The sequence below is a fragment of the Emys orbicularis genome, chromosome 4 (genome assembly GCF_028017835.1).
Source record: "Emys orbicularis isolate rEmyOrb1 chromosome 4, rEmyOrb1.hap1, whole genome shotgun sequence".
Taxonomy (NCBI): Eukaryota; Metazoa; Chordata; order Testudines; family Emydidae; genus Emys; species Emys orbicularis.
In genome coordinates this window covers 91,078,628-91,097,437 of record NC_088686.1, presented here as the reverse complement: position 1 = coordinate 91,097,437, position 18,810 = coordinate 91,078,628, and the positions used below count along the sequence as shown (strand labels likewise).

At 38.4% G+C, this 18,810-nt stretch overlaps 1 protein-coding gene across 1 annotated transcript in view; it reads right to left on the bottom strand.

The window, feature by feature from the left end:
* ANO3 (anoctamin 3) overlaps positions 1–18,810 on the bottom strand; it is a 159,945-nt gene that overhangs the window by 65,356 nt on the left and 75,779 nt on the right. Inside the window, exons 9-12 of the mRNA XM_065402303.1 lie at positions 17,632–17,687; positions 14,232–14,353; positions 12,304–12,438; positions 4,801–4,897 (exon numbers count right to left, since the gene is read on the bottom strand). Coding sequence (XP_065258375.1) covers positions 4,801–4,897; positions 12,304–12,438; positions 14,232–14,353; positions 17,632–17,687 — 410 coding nt within the window. The remainder of the gene's footprint in view (positions 1–4,800; positions 4,898–12,303; positions 12,439–14,231; positions 14,354–17,631; positions 17,688–18,810) is intronic.

The following is an 18,810-nucleotide window of genomic DNA, read 5'->3' as shown; positions in this document are numbered from 1 at the left end:
TGGGCTACAGAAAGTGGGCTGTTGCCCACGAAAGCTTATGCTCTAATAAATTTGTTAGTCTCTAAGGTGCCACAAGTACTCCTGTTCTTTTTTCTCAAAACTCAGTTACTTAGCCAGCTATTCTAACCACATCCCACCAGTCCTCAAAATTTTCCTTGGTTTCCTCTCACCTGCTGCATTAGATTTAAGCTCCTTGTCCTGTCCTTTTAGGGCCTGAACAACTTAAATCAGGCCTACCTACCAACTTTCATCTCTTTATTTACCTCTCCCCCCGGAATGTTCCTTGTCTAAGCACTCCCTTCATTCTCTCTTCCTTCCTTGCAACTCCATGCTTGGATCCCTTTTCTCACTTGATCCACGAGGCCTCCATGCTCTCCCTCTAAATCCCTCTTGAAAATATCCTTCCCTTCTAAAGAGTCTATAAATCCTAATCACTCTCAAAATGAAGAATAAAACCATCCAGATATTAACAAAAATTAATTCAAAATGAAGTAATTATAGTACTACGATATGGATAACATTCCACCTCTCAATCATTTTTGCTGTTTGTTGCACCCTATTGCCCATTTTCTACTTACAGTGTAAACTCTTTGGGACAGATTTGTTTTATCTGCAAAGTTCAGATAAAGTTCATGGTGGGTAGATAAATTGTAATTGAAAACTGTTACATGCCTATGTGTCAGTTTGAGTGCCCTAAGGGGGTTTGTTGTCCCAATTTTGAAAATGGTGTCCTCTATGTATTGTTCAGGGTTCATTTTATCCACCATAGAAATACAGCCATTTCCATGGTAGAAATCCAGCAGTCACTGTGTATGAGCCACAGTAGGCAATAGTACTGTATTAGGAGGCTTAGGTGAAGAATAATTTCTCCTACTGAAAAGGGATTTTAGGTAGGCAATTGCCAGTGATTAAATTTGGTCAGGGATAATGGACTGAAACATATTCTAGTGAAACAATGCTATAAGATGTTTGGTGAGCATCAGTGACCAGAACCTCAGGTTTAAAGTGTAATTTGAAAGATCACATACATCTTGGAGTAAACCCGTGAGAGAAAGAATTTATGGGCAGGCACATTTGATAAAGGAGCACCAAACAGGGAAATGAGGGAAAAACAAAAACTAAAAGAAAAGTTTTCATAAGTGGTTTTAATAACTAATGCAATAAAACATTGATTATTTCTAGGTATTTTCACTGTTTCAAATGAGAATTAATAGCTTCATTTTAGTAAAGACTTCAGCTTAGATTACAATTTAATTATTGTTGATTTTGTTCATCATGTAAGGCCCAGTCTTGCAGACTCTTACTCATTCAAGTAACCTTACTCATGAGGGTAGGATAATTGATTTAAATTGGATAGCTTTGATAAAACCCATTTAAAAGAAGTAAAGGTTTGCAATATTGGGCCCTTATGTTGTAACTGTGGCCATCAGGAATGCTGTGCTTGTGAGGTGATGGTCTCAAGGGTTATGGGATATTGAAGGGATTGACAGTTTGCTGAAGGGAGGTTGTAACACCTTCTAGCAAAACTATTACACATAATAGCTGCCTTGTTTGGTCATTGGGGTTGTCCTGTGTAGCAGACTCCAGTCCTGTAAACCAGACAAATCTACATTTTTTCAAATGAAAGACTGTCATCTGCTTTTAGAAAATAAACACTGAGCAAGTGACAGAGGCTATTCTGTAAGAGGGAAGATAATTAAATATTGGAAAAACTCTCTTGAAATCCTCATCATTTATAAATCCAGGAGAAAAAGTTAAAACAATATAAACACTGTATTGCTTGCCAGTATGTTTTATTTTCTCTTGAATGCAAACACTTCTAATATTGAGTAGAGTTATTAAACACACAAGTTTTAGTAGTAAACAGGGCTCTGTTTATTTTACTGTGCTGAAGAAAATGGAGAAGTTATTACTTAATGCCAAAGATCATCAAGTACAATATGTTCTTTGTGTGAATTATATAATTGTGTGAAACTTATATGCAAATATGCCTTTGGCTTTGTTTTTCTTTTGTTATAATAAAAGGAACATACAAGCAAAGTATTTTATGAGACTGAAGATCTGATTGGAAAATGAAAGTGGCAGAATTTACAAAATTTTACAGATCAATAAAAGTGACAAGTGTTTCCAGATTTTTAATGCATGGCAGGTTGGGGGAATCTGTGCAATAAAGATATCTGTAAACAATACACCTCTCTAAAGAAATGGAAAAGGAACCCCAAAAGAGTTATGGCTCAGAAGATCTTGCTTGAATAGAAGGTGGGTTTCCGACTCCAGATCATACATTTTCTTTAGAATGACCAGACCAGTTTTGGCCTGTAGTCTTAGTAATATATCAAACTAGGATTTTATCCAAAAGCTAAGCAGAGTGGGCCGAGCTGGCTGGGCCTCTGCATAGAAGTGAGAAGTACAGAAAGTAGTGCTGGTGAGTCAGGAAATGTGCTATAGGGCAACATACAGTTGAAGGCAAGACAAAAACATAAAACCAAGGTGCTGACCACCTCTGAGTGTTAAAGAACTCTTTTTCAAGAACAAGAGTGTGAACCCTGGTGTCCTGGCCAAATCACACCTTAAATAATTACATTCTCCTTAAATTATCTCCCCAGTACTAATTGGTTATGTTATTCTTAAGGGGACATATCAAAAGAAATGTCATGGTACAAATTGTGCTCCTTACAGCTGCATGGAGGGGATGACATAAGGAAGTAGGCTAGCCACCTTCACAGCATTATCTTCCATCTCCCCAGACAAGGGTAGGGTTTTCTGCAGGTCCTGTGATCTGCCTCTCAGGAGGAGGGAAATGGTGGGCCAGGGGCAAGAGTGAGAGGAGGAAAATTGCATAATTTCCATCCCACTCCCTCAAGCCTTGTAAAAAAAAATCACCAGGGCTATGTTAACTTTACTGTGAAGTCTGGTGCATTCAGATCCACCACTTAAGCAATGTCACCCCAGTACCCAGTTAGGTACCATGCACATTCCTATTTAACCCACTGTGGCTTGCAGGTGGTGTGAGGAAGACAAACAAATCCAATTTGACCCATGGGAGAAAAAATTCCTTCCTAACCCCCTTAACAGGCTACCAGCTAGATCCACAGCATCTGTTAGGTTGGGTTCTCATTCCTAGTTTTGGTGGGTAGGGTGGGCAGCTGGAACAGAGCCAAAAGAGGTTCCACATGGCCCCTGAATCAGGTTAAATCCTGGGAGCTGGGGAACGCTGGCCAATCAGTGCCCCTCTCCCCCAGCTGGCCAATGGGTGCCAAAGACTCCTATGGGAGGAGCTACCTATTGTCCCTAGGTGAGTGCCTCCCTCTATTGCTACCATCACTGTCCCCCTTTCACCTCTGGCCTCATCAATTTCCCCCACCCATTGATGTGCATGGGTGGCATTCAGCTCAGGCCTGGAATGCCATCTCTCTCTCTTTCTCTTCCAGGCTAGTGTTTACAAGGGCGTGTGATGTTTACAGCACTAAGCCTGCAACTTTCATAGCAAATATAAGAAAGAGAAAACATTTCTTCAGGGACAGGGATCCTAAAATGACATGATTTAAAACTACTACATTTGAGATTATTGTGTCCCTTCCAGTCAACTGCTGGGCAGGGCTGCTGTGGGCTATTTAACAGCTGCACTCCATAGGTGATGGGCAGCACAGCACAGTTTGTACAATGCTTTGTGTGCGTTTGATGAAAGGTGTTACATGCAGTATATGTACAATTATTAATACAGCTGGTCAGAAAAAACTTTGATGGAACCATTTTTTGTCAGAAAAGGCCCTTCCATTAAAATCAAGAGGCTTCTTGAAATCAAGTCGATTTCATTAAAATTTTGTTTTGGGGGAAAAACCAAGCTCCAACAATATGAAAACATCCCATTTCCACATTTTGGAAATTAAACATTTTGATTTGTCATTTTGAAATGACTTTTTGTTTTGATTGTTTTTGTTGTGTATTATAGTATATGTTATAAAGTAAACTAAAAATCAAAATGAAATGTTTTGATCAAAAAATTGCTTGGCATTTTCTTTTCATGGAAAATTTCTACATTTTGGGGCTTAGTTCCAATTTGTGAAACTAAATTTCAAAATCCTTTAAAAACTGAATTTCCTTCTCAACTTATTACCATCATGCCTTAAAGCCAGAGCCATTCAAATTTCTGTAAACAATACTGAGTTCTAAACAAGAATTATTTGATTGTGCTGAATAATTTTGAGAAAGAAAAGCTGAGACTGGTTCCAGCCTTGGTAATATAATACAAACCAAAGTGGCTTCATATATGTGTCCATTTATATACATTGCTTGCATTCAAAAGCAGTCAATGTTTATGTTTGATGGACAGTTTCCTGTAGCAAAAGATTTGACTGTGTAGGACCATTGCATTGGGCACACCACAGGAGCATTATAATTCTCTATAATGAAAAAAAAATCCTTTAAAAAGAACAGAAATCCAGTCATCAACACTACAGGGAAACAGAAAAGTGAGAACATAATCATATAGGAAAGTAGAAAACCCTACCAAAAAAAAAAAAGTTTGCTGTATCATTGGGGCTCTTCAGATAGACAAAATAGAGGTAAGAAGAAAATGCTCTCAGAAAGTCATTTTTAGAATCAGCTGTTATTGCTTTATTATCAATTGAAAGACAATAGATGCTGAGTAGAAAGGTTGCAAATATTTTTGTCACTGAAAAGTTAGCAGAGCATCACCAAATTGTAGAGGAGCCTTTGCTGAAGTAACAGCAGCAATCGTTATGCAGAAAGAATTGACTTTTATATAGCATCAGCTTGCAGCACAAAACTAATCATTACCTTTGCATATATGCAGCTTTCGTTGAGTTTCTGTAGCGTGCAATTGCGTTCGCACATAGGGCACATGATGGTTTCATTTGCCTCGCAGATCTCTTTGCTTTAGTAGAAAGATGGGAAAATAAAGATGATAAAAAAGGCTTTCAGCATCCTCCACATTTTTCCAGACCCAGGCTACACCATTTATATTCTTAATTGGTTCTTAACATGCCTAGACCGTGAAATAGGCTTATTAAAAATCTAATTTTCAATGATCAATTTAATTTAAGAGCCAAATCCTGGTCCCACTGAAATAAAGAGGAGCTTTACAAATAACTTCAGTGCCAACAGGATTTGACTCTAAGCAAATAACACATCATCTTTGGACCTGATACTTCAGTCCCTATTGCTGCTAAACACACATGTATTTCAACAGAAGTATTACATGCAGTAGAACTGAAGGATTGGTCCCAGACATCTAACTAGCAAAGTTAGGTAGTACTATTTATAACACCCTTTAAACACAGGGAGTAGATCCTCAGCTGATGTAAACTGGCATAGCTCTGTCAACATTAATGGAGCCATGTCAATTTACATCATCTGAAAGATCTGGCCTAGCATGTGTAAATTAAAAAAAACATACCACACGGGCAGTGACAAGGGGTGAAATCCTGGCCCCAGTGAAGTCCAATGGGAGATTTACATTTACTTAAATAGAGCCAGGATTTCACCCAAGACATTTAATGTCAAAAACATCTAACGCTGGTGGCAACTAGTTTTATAGGGGAGGGGTGAGCTCAAAGGGTGGAGAACTTCTAGCATTTGTATTTCAAGTATTTGTGTTTAATTTCCTCCAAGATTGAATCATGTATGGGGACAAAATAAAAAGAGCCAGTCTTCTTATGACATTTCAGTTACTGGTTGGAAAAAAAAATCCTCAGATATCATACTACTTCAGAAGGCCCTGGTGCTTAAGTACATGAGTAGTCTCATTGACTTCAATGGGACTATTAGCATTCTTAAAGTTAGGCACATGTTTGAGTACCTTGATCAGGACACACAGGAAAATAAAGCAGACACAGGGATGGCTTTTAAAGCAGAAGACAGCAACTTTTAATAGAGTCAGAGGTTAAGGCCAGAAGGGATCACTGGATCACCTAGTCTGGCCTCCTGTATAGGCCATGACCACCACCCAGCACCTGCACATTAATCCCAATAACTGAAATGAAACCAAAGTATTACAGCCCACAGGAGACTAGACTATTATGTGCCACAGGAAGAGAATAGGAAGAACCAAGGTGCACCAATGCCCAAGGCTCCCACAATGCAGGGAAATGATTAAGTGAGATATACCCAGTAAATCCTGGAAAGTGACCTATACCCACGTGCTGCTGAGGAAGGCAAAAAACCCAAGGTCACTGCCAGTCTGAACTGCGGGAAAATTTCTTCCCAACCCCACATAAACCTTGAGCATGTGAGCAAGAACCAGCCAGCCAAGCACTTGAGAGAGAGATTGCTCGATTCCACCTCAGAGCCCCTCTCTGATGAATGTCCCATCTCCAGTCATGGCCATCCATCCCTGATGCTTCAGAGGAAGGAGATTGAAAAACAACAACACAAAAATCACCCAGAATACAAAAAAACCCTTCCTGACCCCTGCATGTGGCCAGTTGAAACCCTGAAGCATGAGCTTTTAGGATCAGTAATGGGGATGAAGAGTGTGTAATACCTCACTGTCCCACAAAATACTAGATATTTATTGTGGCTAAGGGTGGTGTTAAATGGGCTCCTTGTTAAATAACCATATCAATTGTTGGCCTCTTTAGCCTAACCCATAGGATTCAAACCACTTCTAAATCCTTTCCCCCTTCCTCCATGAGGGGGAATGAGGGTACAGATGAAGGGTATTCCAGTCTGCAAAGCCTTGCCCTTCTTTCTACAGGCTAATAGTTATCCTGAGTCCCCCACTCATGTGTACCTCTCGGAGCTGGCCCCTTTGAGTCTCAATGGACACTAGCCACAGGTTACTACAAAATTACCAACTCCATTTAACACACCTTTTAAGTTCCTGTCCTAAGTCCTTATCTTTCTAGCGCTGGCCCAATCAAACATCCCTTTCCCCAGCTGAACTGGGGCTGCAATAGCTCCTTGAGGCAGTAAAAGAGGTATAATACAAATGCAAAGGAGTCCAGTTTGATTTCAGTTTACACAAACTCTGCTGGTTTGGGTTCTATTAAGCATCTCATGGAATCTGTACTCTCAGCTCTAATGGAAACTACAACATTGAACTTGGCATTTATTTACAAATGTGCATTCACATTAAATCCCATTTCTGGAACAATAATGGTGCAGACTGTGCTCTCTCCAATGATGTTTGTATGGGCGTTTAGCTAAATTTTCTCAGCAATGCCAGTCTCTAAATTATTAAATCTTATAAGAAAATTAGGAGTTGTCAAAGAAATTGTTCTAAAAAATCTCTGAGCAGGAGCAAGCACAGTAGCGGATTTCAGAGATGTGCATCAATGCATGCCTTTGTGTCTAGGAATAGAATTTGAACCTGTATCACAAGTCTTAATATGTAAGGGAATTTTCTTTCAAGCAGTTAACTGCAAAGAATGAGATCTCTACAGTATAATATAATAGATGATGACAATATGAACTATAAAAAACATAAGACAGATTGTGCTGCTGTAACTGAGAATTTAGACATTAAAGTATATAAAACATGCAGTTGTAATCTATGCACGATGGTGCTGAAATCTTCTTATAAATTCTGTTTTAAAACCCCAGTTTGTTTCCAACAGCTAAACTCAAAGAAAGTTACAGCAATACTAGCCCAGATGCTTATGAACAATTCTCGGTAAAGCTATTAACTTTTTAGCAAATTTAGCAATCATGACAGATGTCAGGATGACTGCCCTTGCCGCTAAAATCCTCTGAGCAAGAACAGTATAGATAGAAGTGAAAGCATCCCCCTACTTCTTTGCCCAGTGCACATCAACCCTGACCTGAAGGGCCAACCCCTTTATTGGTGAACAGGTGCTTAAAGCTCCATGGCCCGTTCCATTCTTGGCCTTTCTGAGTTGAGGCTGTCGATAAGAGGCGCAATCATGGGCATGTTTCATGTGACGTGTAGAAATCTCTCAAATGCTAACTACTCTAAAAACAACAAATTTATTTCTACATAAGCCCCTGAACAAAGGGGAGGGGGAAATCTACACCTGTCTTTGATTCTGATGTGTGGCTTAAATATATGGTTGGTTCTGCACATAATTCATCTGAAGAAAAGAATGCAAAATATGGAAAGAATTAGAGCTGTCAATCAATTAGTCACACTGTTAAACAATAATAGAATACAATTTATTTAAATATTTTTGGATGTTTTCTACATTTTCAAATATATTGATTTCAATTATAACACAGAATACAAAGTGGACAGTGCTCACTTAATATTTATTTTGATTACAAATATTTGCACTGTAAAAAACAAAAGAAACAGCATTTTTAAATTAACCTAATACAAATACTGTAGTGCAATCTCTTTATCATGAAAGTTGAACATACAAATGTAGAATTATATACCAAAAAAACTGCCTTCAAAAAATAAAACAATGTAAAACTTAGAGACTACAAAGTCCACTCAGTCCTATTTCTTGTTCAGCCAATTGCTCAGACAAACAAGTTTGTTTACATTTGCAGGAGATAATGCTGCCCGCTTCATGCACTAAAAATTCATGTGTCCCTTCATACTTCAACTACCATTCCAGAGGACATGTGTCCATGCTGATGACGGATTCTGCTTGATAACAATCCAAAACAGTGTGGACCGATGCATATTCATTTTCATCATCTGAATCAGATGCCACCAGCAAAAGGTTGATTTTCCTTTTTTGGTGGTTCGTGTTCTATAGTTTCCAGATCAGAGTGTTGCTCTTTTAAGATTTCTGAAAGCATGCTCCACACCTCATCCCTCTCAGATTTTGAAAGGCACTTGATATTTAAACCTTGGGTCAAGTGCTGTAGCTATCTTTAGAAATCTCACATTGGTACCTTCTTTGCATTTTGTCAAACCTGCAGTGAAAGTGTTCTTAAAATGAACATGTGCTGAGTCATCACCCGAGACTACTATAACATGAAATATATGGCAGAATGCGGGTAAAACAGAGCAGGAGACATACAATTCTCCCCCAATGAGTTTGTAAGTTGCACTTTTACCATAAAGAGATTACACTACAGTACTTGCATGAGGTGAATTGAAAAATACTGTTTTTTTATCATTTTTACAATGCAAATATTTGTAATAAAAATAATATAAAGTGAGCACTGTACACTTTGTATTCTGTGCTGTAATTGAAATCAATATATTTGAAATTGTAGAAAACATCCAAAATATTTAATACATTTCAATTGGTATTCTACTGTTTAACAGCGCGATTAAAAATGCAATGAATCACGATTAATTTTTTTAATCATGATTCATTTTTTTGAGTTAATCACGTGAATTAACTGCAATTAATCAACAGCCCAAGAAAGAATTTTAAGAGCTAGGAGGGCCTTCAGTATGTTGCACACATTAAATCTGTCTCACAACCTGGTCAAGAAATGGCAACTTTATCATTAAATATATACCACAATAGAAACAAACAAAACAAAAAATATGGGTTGAAATACTGCAGCATGTTTGGGCCCGAAGTATATATCTCAAACTGTGTGTCAAAGGTAATTTGATACAGATCCACTGGGTTTTTCTGATATAGCTACATCCATCTCCCAACAAAATCAAGGAACTAGCTGTCACCACTGGAAATCACAGGCTGAGGTTACCATGCATAGCAGCCCTAATACCAATGCGGAGCCCTGGCAACAAAGAATGGGACTTTTGATGGAATGATCTGCCTTGCCCATCAGCTGTCATAGGGAAATGAAAAGTCCTCTGGCTTGCCAAGCTACTCTCCTGACAGCAGTGAGAAAAACATGTTTTAAAACATGGACCATATATTAATGTTTGTTGGAGATATTTATACTGTATAAAAGGTTGGTTTTTCAATTACCATCTAATTGCATCAGTTCTACAATGCAAGTAAATGGTACAATGGAGATAAAATGAAAAAGCCAAATGATCAAATTTGCTCCTAAACCACTAGAGGGAGGATTTGTATTTCCCAAGAAGCAGACTTTTACATAACCCTAACAGTTGAATTGACACTACTGAGCAAAGTGCAATTTTTGCAAAACCTAATTTGATCACTGAGCAGGGTTTAAAAAAAAAAAATTATCTGCTCTATGTTCACCAAAGTTAACAAGTTGTGTCACTGATGTCCATAAACAGTTTGTTTTACGAGCAAAATCCAAAGTGATATTTACAGTTTGCACATTCCTGATAAGGGGCATTACTAGAATAAAAAGTCAACCTGGTATCAATTGGTATTGTACCGAATAATCAAATTTTTGAATAGGTTTTGGGGCAATATGCCAATTTGTCAGATTGACATAATGCCCTGGCACAAAATTAAAATGCTAAATGTTCATTGTTTTCATCCTGATAAAAAAAAACAGTCTTGGAGAAAACAGTTCAGCCAGTATCCTGTGATGTACCTTGTGTTTGTGTAATGTAACATCTACAGAGTGCAAAACCAAATAAATTACTACCACCACCTAGCATTTATATAGCACTTATCCTCTTCAAAGTGATTTACAAACATTGACTACATAATCCTAGAACCACAGAATATAAAAATGGAAAAGACCTATGAGGTCATTTACTCCATCTTCTTGCTAATGGAGGATTCTTTGCTGTCTTCACAATCTAATTTACTAGTATTTTGTTTAATCTTTGCTACCCTACACCAGAATAGGCAGGGACATATTGTAATGAATGGGCTAGTTTGTGTGTGTATCACTGTCTTCTACTGTATAGAATTAGAACTGATTAACTAAGTGTCAGACTATCAACAGCTAAAATACTTCAGCTCAAATGCTAGGGGCATGTGCTTTTAGAGCAAGATGATCTGAGTTCTATGCCTGCTGTCATTGCCATGCTGTGCAGCATAAAACTCATGTTCCTAGATGACCTAATTTGCTTGTGCTGAGCATTCTGACACCTCTATGTAGATAGTTTTCACACTTCCTCTTGTAGAGGGCCAGTTTCCTCTTTTGTTTGAATAGGTCTTTCATAAAGCAAGGGAAAGTAAGCATTTAAAAATAGGGGAATCTGATTGTAAAACTAGAAAAATAGCAAGAGGACACAGGGAGCAGATGTATCTGAAACTACTTTTAACTCGGTTTTAAATTGACTCAATTTCATGTTGTGGGTTTGCCTTTCAAACTTACAACACGGAATAAACAGTTAAACACCTCAGCACAATCAAATACATAATATTAATAAAAATACATGGTTTTTGGCTGATATAACATCGAATGTTATCTGAAACAGTCAAATCTGAACATTTTGGTTCATAACAGGAAGCCTGACAAAGCTTTAATTAAGCACTGCAGGGGAGACAATATAAGACTTTGTAAAATACAGGATAAAGACAATTTAAAGAAAGGTAAAATGCTCCTTGTTCAAAGGCTAAAATGCATTAATTTTCTACAAAATTTTGCTCCATTAAGGTAACAGTCTGAGCATGCAAAGTAGTAGTAACCACAGACTAAGCTTTATGTTCTATTCCCATGGGTTGTCGTTCTGCATTGAGGAGCTAATCACTCCTAATGGAAAGCTTTGGAAAGAAAAGTCTCTCTTTAGAAATAGTTCTCCTTACAACATATCAGACATTTGCTTTAGCACAAATTCTCTTCACTTATTTCTTAAGTTGATATCATGATCTCCTCCTGGGACAGACCCACATCAGGGGAAATTCACTTGGCGACTTCGGTGGGTTTCATGCTGCACAGCACTTGACTGTGATCTCCCTTACACCAGTATTAAATGAGTGTAACTCCATTGGCTACAATGGAGTTGGCTCTTAATTTACACCAATGTAGCTGAGAGAAGAATTAGGTTCAGAGTTTCAATGACATCATCCCTTTTGATGGGAAAGGTTTGCAGGGAAGGGTAGAGGTTGAAGTTCTGGAACTGTACTGATGCACCCAGAGCTATATGCAATCCCATACTCCAGTCCACAGATCACGAGAGAGAATTTTCATGAGTTCACCTCACTATAGTGAGAACCATTAATGGGTGGTCATTTGCAATTACTTATCTTCAGCACAGTATTTGCTGTATTTCCTTGTACACAGAGTTGGCAATGCTACAAACACAGCCATAAATTTAGCTACTGTGAATGGTAAATGTCCAGTTTTTTATATAAATGGTTACACAGAGGGGATGTAGCTGATAACATAATTGAGTCCTCAGTTTGATTATTATGAAATGCTATAAGTCTAGCAAATGTTTAAAGTTTGATTGAAGAGATGCAACATTTGGTTTAGGTTGTGCCTGGCTGCTACTTGCATTTTCAACAATGGAACTGGCAAGAATAACTGTCTATTGTGGTTTTAAAAATGGGATTTTATTGTGCATCATACCTTACTTGGCTAGAATCCATGGTAAACAATCCATAAAGGAAAACAAACAGCCCGACAAGTGCAGCAGGAATGAGCATTCCAGTGTACCATCCCAACCAAGCAAAATAAAGACCAATTTTTTCACCAAAATACCGCCTGTGTGAAGCAAAAACAAACAGTTTGAAGTAAATGATCAGGCCCATCTTGATAGCATTACAGGAATCCTAAAAGGAAATAATCATTATTAGGTTTATTTTCATGTATTATCTTTTTAGTAGCACTTGTGTGAAATACAATTTTATTTCACTCTGACATAATACTTTAGTGGCACTAATTGCAGACTAAACAATACACACATCCCATAAGGAAACAGCTGGAGTGCACTACAATTTTACACTGTTGCAATGATTTAGAGTAGTCAGTAACTTCAGCTCTGTTAAAAGTAGGAATTATAAAACAGCACATTTGTTAGTATTAAATTCAGAAGAGTTGGACACAGTGTTATGCAAATACTTTTGTAACAAAATTACAGAACCCAGCCTGTAGAACTACCATGCAGCTGATATCTCCAGCCTGTAACCAACTTGCACTCCACTTCCCATGACCCGCTGTAGACAAAGACATGGGAAGTTCTGCCTCAAGGGTTTGACAGATGGCAGCTGCATGACTCCTGATTGGCTCCCTGCCCTATATAAACCCAAGGTGTGTTCCAGGAAGCGTCCCAGCAACAGTGTGGATCTTCTGTAGCTGCCATTACTGTTCCTGCTCCTTGCTCTTGAATTCTCGGCTTGATTTGGACTTTGATTCCTGACTCAGAGGCTGAAACCTGACTCAGACTGTGACCCATGGTATGAGCCCTGATCTGGACCTGCCTACAAACTCTTCTGGTATTCCCAACCCCAGATTTGCCCCTGCTTTGACTCTTGGCCTTGACTGCTCGTGTTGGGATCCTGACAAGGAAGATGACAAAGAGCCCGTTCTCCATAGATGTAGTCCACTATAAAAAAAACAACAACATATGCTGGATTGTCACAGAAATCTATTGTTAGAGCAAAGTGGTACTACATGGTGGACATAAGTTCAAGATTCAGCCTTGATTCTTCAAAAATGGGCCAAAAGTTTCCAGAAGAGCTGAGATGGCCGTGAACGTGGCTAGAAAATAAGGCACTGAACCTACAATTTGGTCAGGACAGAAGGACCCCTATACCCATGCACAGCCCCCTTGTCTTCCATGGGACTCTGTGGGGACATAAGGGCCACCCACATGCATCAGATTGCAGGACAAGGACCTAAAATTGACTAGAAATTGACAGTAAGCAGAAATGAAATTGACTTGTCTGTATTCACTGTCCAAGGTAAGCGAAATGAAAAAGCATTAATTACAGGGAAAAACTGATTTTTAAAATTATTTTAGTTTTAATAAGCTCTGGTGTTAATAGTAAGATAGGTAAAAGAAATGATACATAAATTCCAACACTGATTGTATCAAAACTAGATTTTTGTTTTAAACTTCGTCAACATTTCTCTCATAAACCCTTGTCCATGCAAATTGATCCATGTGGTAGCAGCCATTTGACGCTACACTGATTTCAAAAAGTCTCTGGCTGGAGTAAGGGTCTGTCTGTGCCAGTCAGATTGCAGAATTGAGCCTTAGGCCTTCTCTCTGCAAGTTGTTCCATGAGGGTGAATCTCTCCACCTTCATGGACCCCACTGAAATCAGTAAGACTACACAAGGATCCACCAACACTGAACAACTAGCAGGACCGAGGCCATGCATTGTAATACCAAGTAGCTAAACTCTATCAAGAAAGCAAAGAGACACATTTTTGCTCAAAAAGTTTTGTTCACTTTAAATATAAAATCCCTGTAATTTTCAGCAGAATGGGTAGGCTACTGCTGCCTAGCTTTTCACATAATTGAAACAAGTTGTGTTACATTGTATGAGTACCTGATTAAATCCAGAGGCTGGTATTTGTACCACATCCCCCACCGTGCCCAGCGCTCATATAATAGGTGTCTGTGATTTTGAGCTCCATGTGTTTTGATGGGATGTCTGCTCTTGTGGCTTCCCTGAATCACAGAAAGAAATAAAAAGATATTTCTGTGTCACTGGGAAAGAAAGAGGCATTAAAAAGATGGCATTTGGATTCAAATATAAATAAGACATTACTTTTCTGATGACACAGATTTGTTGGTTCATTTATTACTAATAGTTACAAAAATGCAATCCTGAGTTTATTGTTAAGCCTGATATAGTAGAGGTGGTTACAAACTTCTCTGCAATGATGAATTTCCTCTGGGAGATTTAAAGACCAGTGCCAAAGTACTTTTTCTTGACTAACTAGACCCCCACCACTTTTCAGTGGGGATGCACAGGTTCTGGTCTAGTATTTGTAGGTCCTGGATATATGGTCATTTGTATATGCATTTATATTCTTCAAATGCTTTTAAATATGGGCATATTTTGCTCTCCTGTGTAATTCCATTGATTTCTAATATGGGGCTCAATTCTTTTCATCTGGGTAACTCCAATGATTTTAATGGAGTTACTTCTGATTTACAGAGAATCGGTAATAACTTTTGTACAAAGATTATTGTAATAGTGCGAAGGGTGTGAATATAGGGGTTCATTCTGTCACACAGGTCCCTTGTCTATCTTGATATTCCTTGTCATAGATAATGGAAACAACATGAGAAGACCAGAGCTGGTACTATTTTCTCCCCAAAAATCACTCCCTGAGGCATTAAAAACAAAACTGACCAGAGAGGAATACAAACACTGAGTTATTCATTTTTACCCAAACAACACTTTTATTGGCTTTGTCTGGATTCCATTACAGCTTAACGCACAGCGTTACACTCTAAAATAAAAAGTTATGATGCAGAATTTTCAGGCCCTTCCTAAGTGAAGTCACCAATCTTCCGTGGTTCTACATTCATTTTACTCTGACCATAAGGCAGCATGCCAGTTTAAGGCCATGTTTTCATTTAGTAAGGCATACAATTCTACTGGCCATTCTCTTGCATTTAATGGCATTATGAAGTATGGACTGATTTAGTACACTAGTTTGAAGAGAACGTACAGTCTATTAAATGTTCTGAAGCACCCCGGGTTGCATTTGTTTTAAAATTTCAAAACCTAATCATTTTTACAGTTATTTTCTTGAAAATATTCTTCCATTATTTAAAAAGCATTTTTTATTCTCTCTTCTCGAACCCAGCACAGCTTAAGGGCATGACATGACTTACAGTATAGGCAAGCTGCACCCAATTTTCAACACCACAAAATGTTCATGCCGAGAACCACTAGTGTTCCTGCCTAGGGTATGAACTGTAAAATGTATCTGATAACTTCTCAATTGGTATTATTTATGAGCCTGCCACCGGTGGAGGGCCAGCAATGGAAGAGATGCATTGTGACGGGGAAAAGATGAGAACTCAATGTATAAGACTGGCGACCAGCTTCCATCCCACTGTAAAATTTCTTTTGTCCTATTCAGCCAAGTGCTTCCTTTCTGGAGAGAGCTACCCTCCACCCCCGAGTGAACTAGCAACGATCCAGCAACTCGCTAGAGGGGTTAGTTCACCATCTCAGAAAGGAGTCCAGTATTGCATGAAATCCACTTCACTGGTTGACTGCTCAAGCCAACCAAATCATGGTTCCATAGGCAGGAGGGGAGGCATAGTTGGCTGCCTTGGCAGGATGCCCAGGACTGATTTTATGACTCTTCAGCCAGTTCAGAGATGTCCCTTCAAGGTTAGCAGTCAGTCACACATGTTGAACCTTGTAGAGTTAAAGATTCCTCTCTCTCTCTATGTTTAAAGATTTGTCAAGTTTGTTTGAGTTTGTGAATCTTCACTTCCCCCTTCCCAGCTCTGTGCTTAAAGTAAGAGTCAATTAAAAAAAATAAAGAGACAAAAACAGCAAAGGGTCACATTCTACTCAGTCATGCCCAGGCAATTCCAAAGTCAGTATGGAATCATGGGTGTAACTCAGTACAAAAATTGGCCTAATGTGGTTTTCTAGCTAAAGAGGAGCCTCTTACCCACCTATACCCCCTAAGTAGCCATAAATGGGTGCCATAAATAAAGCAGAACTGTGCTAATATTTTTATTAGAATTTATCTTTCTCTTCTCCTTTTTTCACTGTTTTGCCACAGCAAAATATGAACACAATAACACTCACATTGGAGTTGAACTTTTAACTTACTGTATATAATGGGGTGGAAATTCAAAATAAAAAGTAGCTTATCCCGAGTCTTTCATGCAGGTCTTTGTGCTGATCCTTTTATTGCAATTGCAATAAAATAATCGCTCACTAATGTGATTTGTTGAAGTAATAATTTGCAATATAACTAGAGACAGTCATTTACACTATAAAAAGAAGCATATATGTGAGACCATGTGAGAGAGTGTGGTTGTAGAAGTGAGATAAAGCTTTCACAGTTATGAGGATTTTTTTCTTCCACTGGAACGGTTAGTATTCCCCTAAAGTCAATAACATCTAGCTGAAGCATTAATAATGAAAATGTGAATGGTATGTCCAGAGTACTGCTCTTTTATCCTCCCCTGCATTAAAGTGTTAATATCAGGAGCAGTTCTTTATCCAACAACCTGGGAAGTTTAAGTCACTTTGAAACACAATGTGGTGTATCACATCCTCAGCTAAAGCAATCTCATGTCTCAGAGTCATAACTATCCATGTTACAAACTGTCTGATCCATGACATGAAACTCAGTGTAAAGTTCTGCCCTTAATTAGAAAGAACACTAAAAACGTATGACTTATTTCCTTCTTTCAGCCATTCAGGGCCTGACCCAATGCCCTCTGAAATCAATGGGAGTCTTTTCATTGATTTAAATGGGCATTATATCAGATCCTTAATTTATTGATGGGACTATTTTCAAGGTAAAGTTCTATACAACTATACAGATATTGTTTGCACTGCAAATTTTAGTATCAATTTTCCTGTATTTGATCCACTGGAAAGCAAATTAGAAAAACAGAACATTTTGTATAAAACATGCAACAATAATTTGAGCTAATTGGAACAATTTATGTTCTCTTTAGCAATCTCAGAGGCAATGTCCATTTAAAAAATTTACTTAATACAGGACCATTCTAAATCAGTGGGAGAGCATCCCAAAAAGTTATTACTGGGCATTGGACTAGATAAAGATCCAAGCTAGGCCCATATCAATGTTGGGAGTATTATAAATAAAAAGCCTTATCAGAATGCAAAGTAAAATAAAAACATCATAAAGCAAATTTATAGTTAAAATAGGATCTCAATGTTAAAATATGTTTTACTTTAAATATAACACTTAAGGCAAAACTAAACCAGCTACCTCATGTGGTGGAAATGCAGCTTCATATGTTCCATTATTGAGTAATCTATTAATACCTAAGCAGAAGAAAAAAAATGAGTTTCAATATCAGTTTTTATACATGCTGTTTCAAGAGCTATTGCATTTCAGCCTATGAATTGAGGAAATGTGATAATGCTAAATAATTGGGTTACTGTTTTTAAAAAAAAGGCAATAATCAGTCCTGTGCACAAGTAGAATAACTGTTCATTGTCATTAAGCGTGAAGTTGTGGCTCTTCTCGCTCCCTCAAGATACATGGCTCTTTCTAACTTCAGAGGCCTTACTGTGGCTAGTCTCTATACTCTCTTCTTCTATAGTTCTTTAAGACAGCTCTTCAATGAATGAGGCCCTCTCTAGGGGATATCCAAGGAACTGCCCTATCATTAAAAACGGGAAGTTCAGACAACTACTCAGGAACCCTGATGGGAGTACCCAAAATCAATAGTCTCCCAGACAACCCCAAAGAAATCAGGACTTTCAACAGGTCAGAGTGCTGTGCTCTCAAAGACATACCCTGAATCTGCTACCATTGATCTTAATGGGAGTTTTGCCATTGGTTTCAATGGAAATAGGTTTGGGTCCCAATTGTCCTCTATTCTTCATGTTTTTTTAGGTGTGCTGCCGCTTTGCTTCCAAGGAAACTTCTCCAGGCAAATGAAAGCAGCAGCAAACCTGCAGCCCACCCCATTCACATCAAAGCCATTTAATAGCTAACCTTCAAAGGCAGCTGTTTCTATTTTTCCTAAAATTTAAAAAAAAAAAAAAAAAGGGGGGGGGGAATTAAATGCATCCCTCCCATGAAATACAACCCTGTCACTGGGACAGATACTCTGGTCTGGTATAGCTGCTTTGTGCTGCACTACAGGCATAATTTAGGCTTAAAACTGGTTTCACTGGATTAGGAAGGATGATCACTCATAAGGTGGTCCTCCAGGTGGCATAGAGCCAGCACAGAATAGGTACCCCTCCCTTCCCTGCTGCTGGCATAGCAGGAAAAAAGGTATGTGGTCAGGATGCATTGTGTTACACCCATTCGAAGCAGCATTTTCAGCCTCCTCTAGCTGTTGGATCCTAGTGCATATTAACTCAGAGACTTCACTAACAGCTAAGCAAGGACAAGTACACAGAGCAGCAGCAGGATCAAGTAATGCAAAGGACA